Source organism: Aspergillus lucknowensis (genome assembly GCF_044049455.1).
Source record: "Aspergillus lucknowensis strain CBS 449.75 chromosome Unknown BJX67scaffold_3, whole genome shotgun sequence".
Classification (NCBI taxonomy): Eukaryota; Fungi; Ascomycota; class Eurotiomycetes; order Eurotiales; family Aspergillaceae; genus Aspergillus; species Aspergillus lucknowensis.
The window spans coordinates 308,177-314,730 of NW_027263547.1; the positions used below are offsets into that span (position 1 = coordinate 308,177).

Genomic DNA, 6,554 nt, shown 5'->3' on the forward strand with positions numbered 1-6,554 from the left:
CAGACGAACACGAGAGAGTGTGCGGTGCGAGGCCGTCTCCAACGCGCACTGTGGGCAGTTTGAAGCTTACCACCTTAGATAAGTGCTGTGCCCCGCAGCCACCTCACCCCTGTCCTCGACTTAAGCTCAATTCTACTCCTACATCTTCTCAATAAGTACCGAGACCACGTTTGATTGACTTGTACACTCTCAATTACCCTTTCGAAAGCTTCGACAACAATGGCAACCCCCCGAGGCCGTCTCCAAGGCAAGAATGCCATCATCACTGGTGCCGCAGGGTGAGTCAATACCACACACAAAAATAAAGTAAGGGGAGGAGCTAACTCCACTAGCGGAATCGGCCTCGAAACAAGTATCCTCTTTGCCCGCGAGGGCGCCAACGTCCTCATGGCCGATATCTCTGCATCCGCCCTTGAAAAGGCCCTCGCAAAGGTGAAGGAGCTCGTCCCGAGCGCGCCCCGCGTCGAGGCAATCAAATGCGACGTCTCCAAGGAATCCGACGTGCAATCCATGGTCGAGTCCCAGGATAGCTGGGGTGGAACGGACGTGATCTTTAACAATGCAGGAATCATGCACGCCGACGATGCGGATGCAATCGACACCCCTGAGAAGATCTGGGACCTGACGCAGAATATTAACGTGAAGGGTGTGTGGTTTGGATGCAAACATGCGGTGATGAGTTTGAGGCGGAATAAGAAGAGCAAGGGAAGCATTATCAATACGGCGAGTGTTGTGGCATTGGTGGGGAGTGCGACGCCGCAGTTGGCGTATACGGCGAGCAAGGGTGCGGTTCTGGCGCTGACGAGGGAGTTGGCGATTGTGCATGCTCGAGAGGGGATTAGGTTTAATGCATTGTGTCCGGCGCCGTTGAAGTACGTCCATATACACCATTCCACTTCGCAGATCGGGTATTCTAACCGATGTAGCACTCCTCTGCTGCAAGACTGGCTGGGCGATGACCAGGCAAAGCGTCACCGTCGCGAGGTGCATTTTCCAATGGGACGGTTTGGTGAGGCTATTGAGCAGGCTCACGCAGTTGTCTTCTTGGCCAGTGACGAGAGCAGCTTCGTCAACGGTGCCGACTTTGTCGTCGATGGCGGGATGACCAGGGTATGAATCCTCCTGCCGACGAGTATATAACCCGCTGACCACACCAGGCATATGTAACTCCCGAAGGCCCGGCACCTGCGGCTCCCCAGAACCAGGGCAGTTAATCGCTGTTTCTGTGTACTTCTACACGGTGGCTAGATGGCAGATAGCGTCAGGCTACACACTGACTGGACCACCCCAATACAGAATGTTTTCCCTATTCATCCCCTAGTATACACTCCACAGCCCCATTTCCTTCCCCCAAGTTATCAGAACTCAACCACCGACACCCCATCCGGGATAGCCCGGAACCTGCATTATGTTACCGACTCGTGGAGCCCACGAGTACGAGCCACTTCCGAGGTCGTACCCATAGGGCAGATCCATTGACAGTGCATACATACGTCTGCAGGCTTGTTATACTTGATTCGTATGCAGCCCCGTTATTAGCGGAGAAGCGAGTCGAACATTGCAGCCTGGCAATTCCACTATAGAGGTTCATTGCGGTATATTCTCTCTTCAGGAATGACACCAAGAGAGATATCCGAAATGCCGGCCTTATGCTTTACACTGATGTCTTCAATTCGTAAACAGCCACCACCTTACAGACACACGCAATTGGTGGAATAGCATAATCACCTCAGCACATTACCCAAAACATTTAACCGTGTACCATCTCCGGCGCCGGCCGACGAACCGCGGTACAGCGACAGCTTCTCCACGCGACTTTCGTCACCGACGAGGAGAAGCTCCCAGCTAATCAGGTGATCATCTGACCCCAGATCATGCCATTACCGAGCTCCATTTAAATGACTTCACTTCTCAGCTCTCTTTGACAGTATTCAACTGAGTGAATCGATGACCTGAATAATAATACCGATACCTAATCCATGCAACCCGAACTATCTGCATCACCCCCGCAGCGACCTTCCTGGAAGCGTCATTCATCTATTCGCCCCGTCCGATTTGGGCGGTGGTACGCTCATCCCTTCACCCATGTCCTCTCGGCTCTTCGGATGCTCACCAATATCTTCAGGTCTATTCCTTTACTCGCAACACTTGCAGTCGGTATTTATAACTGCCACTTGCCATCTGATCGACAACCACAAGCTAATGGACCAGGTTACGGGATAACCAACTACCAATCCGCGAAGCAAGAGAGACCCTACCAACTTGCCGAAGAAGCAGAGAGGCTCCGCAAAAACCAGGAGGAGCTCATGGACTCGTACGGATACAAGGACAGCGTGGATGACCTCCAACGGGCGCTGGAAGCTTATGAGGGTCGATGACTGTCGGATGGCCTCGGAGTTGGAGTATGGAGTACGGAGTAAATATGGATGATGATGAGGCCATGATGTGCGTGGCCTTCAGATCAGAAACTGTAGCCTTCCCACCTGGCAGTTTGATTGCTTTCAAATTGTAGCCAAATCAGAGCCTGGACAGATCACTTTAATGTCTGGAAAATGAACTGCATTTTGGTGAGGATATGCGTGGCAAAGGGGACTTGGGAGGTCTTCAAGGATCCAATGTGGCTTTGTACTCAGTCCTCTAGCATCTCAGAAGAATGTTCTGCCAGTGAGCATTTCCTATGTCCTCCAGTCTTGGAAACTCCTTATTCGAATATGATCGCTGCACTTTATTCTCTTCCATTCCATCATAAGGTTTCCGGCCGGCAAGTATCTCATAGATGGTTGAGCTCAGAGCAAATAGATCGCTTTGTATGATGTTCGGGGATTCTTTATCTCCCGGGGGGGGAATGTGCTGCGTTTTCCATATCAATGGCGTCCGAGCCATTCAGTGTAGACCCTCCGAAGTCAGACAGCCGAAGATTCAATCGTTTGTGCACAAGGATCTGTCGAGCGGATAAGTCTGAATGAATAATAACATGCTTTCCATGGACGGAAGCCACTGCCTCGACAGCATGTCGGGCAAGCCGATACCTGAGCCGATTAGATAATTTCGGGCTGTTGCTCAGGTACGTCTCAAGGCCTCCGTTAGGCTCATAGCGCTGATCAATCAATTCATCGAAACAGCGAATGCATCCGGCAATCCGTTTGTGTCTTCCAAAATGACCATCTATCTTCGCCGCTATCTCGCAAGCTTGGGCGCTGTAGATATAGGACTTTCTCAGGCGGGGCCGTCCGGACAGTTTTGTTGTTGATTTTATGAACAATGGCGAATTACCCAACGCCAACGATGGTTTGCTGTGCCCACTGCTCAGTATCGGCGGTGCCTCTGATCCATCGACATATCGTTGCGTGGAATTCGTTGTGAGGCAAAGAAGGGACCTGTGCGGAGAATCAATAATGGATTGATGATTTTCGGGGTCCGCAGGTCTGGCCCGCGGGCGACTGCGAACGCTATACCAGATTCAGTAATTCGCCGTCCCAGGTGCCCTGAGGATTGCTCTTTGCCTTGTTGAGCAGGTTCTCGCGAAATTGAGGTGTCCTTCAGTGTCTTCGTCTGATTAGTTACGAGATAGACTTCCCATACCTTGGCAATTTTGAGTTGGTGATGCGACAAAAGCTGTTTCTTATGATCTGCCATGGGGTGACAGGAGATCAGCTCTCACCCCTCCCCATCGTCAGTGTTACACACTTCCACCAGCTTGCGGACAGACCCGACTTTGGCGCTTGCCGTCCAAGGTGAAGTGGTTGATTAAGTATCGGTCCGCTACGAAGACAAACGGCACCCCCGCTTCAAAAACTTCCAGTTGCCTGTGCGATGACAACCTTCATCACGGCAGAAAAACAAAGCACCGGCCGAGAGATTCGGGAATGTCCAAGCGGCCAATGCATCGCAAAGCCGAGCCGGGATCTCTATTCGTAGCCCTGCCCAGCATCATGCCGGATGGTAACATCGTGGACCGAGTCAGGGTGAATCACTCAAGCCTTTTGCACCCCCTGTGAGGCCATGGATTGGACCTGCCTTTTCCGCTGTCCAGATGGCCCGGCAATACGCGCGCCCTTGCATTTTGCTTTTTATCATCCGCACCTGCGCCAAGCATTGTTGGTGATCACACGCCGGTCCTAATCTACAACAAAGAGAGGAGATGCAGCGTCATGGGCGCTATATTAACCTCCTCCCCGCGCTCTGCTGCTTTCTGTTTACCAGCAGTCCTCGATGCATCTCGCAACGCTCCTCCTTGCCCTCACTGGGTCTTCCATCCAGCTCTGCGCAGGCTATGTCGCACATGCTCCACTGGATGGCTCGCAATGCACCAAGACCACCGTAGCCATTCTGTAGGTGACGTTCCTCATCGACTAGGCGTAGAGCTAACGGTTCTAGGGGAGGGGGTATGGCCGGTGTTTCTGCTGCGGTTTGTTGCCAGAACCTTGATTGGATTCGATCGTAACTAACCGTCCCAGCAAGCATTGGCGAATGCTTCCATCGCAGACTTTGTCATTCTGGAATATAGAGACACTCTCGGGGGTCGGGTTTGGCACACCGACTTTGGGACGGACCCGAAAGGGGATCCATATACCATAGAACTTGGTGCAAATTGGGTGACTAGCACCGGATCATTATATATGACAGGCCTAATGCGTTTTAGGTACAAGGATTGGGCTCATCCTCCGCTGAAAACCCGGTCTGGGGACTGGTAGGCTTACCACCCAGAAGATGGACAAGGCTAACGTACCAAGGCCAAAAAGTACCAACTCCAAAATACCGTGTCGGATTATGATTCAATCCTCACCTACAACGAGACTGGGTATACCGATTACTCTCACATTTTCGACACCTACTCCGCCGCACGAGAAACCGCGTCCAAACACGCAGGTAGAATCCTCAATGAGAACCTGCAAGATATGACTGCCCGGTCCGGCCTGGCGCTGGCAGGCTGGAAACCGCACAGAGATGACATGGCAGCACAGGCAGTGGAATGGTGGAACTGGGGTATGAACTGAACGAGGCAGCACGGCCCGTTCGTATTAATTGATTAACACAACTTACCCAACAGCACAGCTAACTAAAACGCCACAGATTGGGAGAGCAGCTTCTCTCCCGAAACGAGCTCGTTTGTCTTTGGCGTCGCTGGGGAGAACCTGACATTCAACCAGTTTGGCGATCAGAACAACCTCGTCATCGACACTCGCGGATATAGCGCCATCATCGAAGGCGAGTCTGCGACGTTTCTGCGACCGAACGATCCCCGGCTCTGGTTGAATACGCAAGCGACCAAGATCGAATATAGCGCCAATGGCGTCGTCGTCCGCAACGCTGATGGAAGCTGCGTCAGTGCAGCCTACGCCATCTGTACTTTTTCCGTCGGCGTGTTGCAAAATGAAGTTGTCGAGTTCGCCCCGGCGCTACCGGAGTGGAAGCAGACAGCAATTGAGAAATTCAGCATGGGCACCTACACAAAGATCTTCATGCAGTTCAACGTAACCTTCTGGCCAGAAGACACACAGTACTTCTTGTACGCCTCCCCAACGACCCGCGGGTACTACCCTGTCTTTCAGTCCCTCTCCACCGAAGGCTTCCTTCCCGGGTCCAACATCCTCTTCGTAACGGTAGTAGAAAGCCAAGCCTACCGCGCAGAACGCCAATCCAACGAGCAAACCAAACGCGAAATCCTCGACGTCCTCCGCCAAATGTTCCCAGATAAACACGTCCCCGAACCCATTGCCTTTACCTACCCGCGCTGGTCCACCGAACCCTGGGCGTACGGGAGCTACTCCAACTGGCCCCAGGGAACAACGTTGGAGATGCACCAGAATCTGCGGGCCAATGTGGACCGTCTATGGTTCGCCGGTGAGGCAACCAGCGCCCAGCATTTTGGGTTTCTGCATGGAGCTTGGTTTGAAGGGCGCGAAACGGGCGAACACGTAGCGGCGTTGCTGCGGGATGAATGTGCGGAGTTGGACGGGGTTGAGCTGTGTGGGGGGAGGATGCACTATGACATCTTGCATGGAACGACCCCGATAGATGCATACACGGCATTGAACGGGTGGCCGGTAAATAGTACGAGTGTACAAGCTTAGCGGGCCGAAAGTGACCACGGTATCAGGAGTGAGTGGCTCTCATTTCGAGTGAACCGAAGACCGACCCGTCAGAATATACTTCTGGTCGTTAATACGCACCAATGTGTAATGTATGATGTAAACGCTTAAAGTTGTAAGGAGAGTTACTCAGCGCCATCAATTCGAATTTCCCAATCTACTGGGAACTTGATTTCCTTTTCTCCCTCGAGCGTGTTGGAGAGAAACCATATCGTTATCTCCTTCATTTATTAGAATGGTGTCTGTAGATTAATGAGTGCAAATAAGAGAAGAGAAAATATCGATTCGGCCTACTGGCCCAATGGCAAGGCGCTTGACTACGAATCAAGAGATTGCAGGTTCGATCCCTGCGTAGGTCATCTTTTTTATTTTTACCAATCTCGTCTACCTCTCTGTTCTTTTGTCTTTTCCGGGAATATCCTCACTTGATCTGTTTCAAGTGCTGCTCTGATTAGCCTGTGC

The 6,554-nt window shown here is 52.0% G+C and overlaps 3 protein-coding genes and 1 non-coding gene across 4 annotated transcripts; all 4 read left to right on the forward strand.

Moving 5' to 3' along the window:
* The first annotated feature begins 1 nt into the window (after nucleotide 1).
* On the forward strand, nucleotides 2-1,763 carry BJX67DRAFT_342164 (putative short-chain dehydrogenase/reductase family protein). The gene is made up of 4 exons (XM_071027989.1): nucleotides 2-278; nucleotides 333-872; nucleotides 927-1,110; nucleotides 1,158-1,763. Exons 1-4 carry the CDS (start codon nucleotides 220-222, stop codon nucleotides 1,212-1,214), a joined length of 840 nt encoding a protein of 279 aa, XP_070890383.1. The 5' UTR covers nucleotides 2-219; the 3' UTR covers nucleotides 1,215-1,763.
* Nucleotides 1,764-1,897: 134 nt separating this feature from the next.
* Nucleotides 1,898-2,465, forward strand: BJX67DRAFT_160833 (uncharacterized protein). Its single transcript, XM_071024949.1, has 3 exons — nucleotides 1,898-2,065; nucleotides 2,126-2,157; nucleotides 2,212-2,465. Exons 1-3 carry the CDS (start codon nucleotides 1,980-1,982, stop codon nucleotides 2,376-2,378), a joined length of 285 nt encoding a protein of 94 aa, XP_070890384.1. The 5' UTR covers nucleotides 1,898-1,979; the 3' UTR covers nucleotides 2,379-2,465.
* Nucleotides 2,466-3,859: 1,394 nt separating this feature from the next.
* BJX67DRAFT_389043 (putative flavin containing polyamine oxidase) lies at nucleotides 3,860-6,074 on the forward strand (the record flags this gene model as incomplete). The annotated part of the gene is made up of 6 exons (XM_071034442.1): nucleotides 3,860-4,331; nucleotides 4,378-4,408; nucleotides 4,458-4,595; nucleotides 4,643-4,690; nucleotides 4,734-4,986; nucleotides 5,074-6,074. The coding sequence occupies exons 1-6, from the start codon at nucleotides 4,213-4,215 to the stop codon at nucleotides 6,072-6,074; spliced, it is 1,590 nt and encodes a 529-aa protein (XP_070890385.1). The 5' UTR covers nucleotides 3,860-4,212.
* A 305-nt stretch (nucleotides 6,075-6,379) lies between these two features.
* BJX67DRAFT_t21 lies at nucleotides 6,380-6,451 on the forward strand. The gene has a single exon. It is a non-coding gene; the product is annotated as a tRNA-Arg (tRNA).
* The last annotated feature ends 103 nt before the right edge of the window (nucleotides 6,452-6,554 follow it).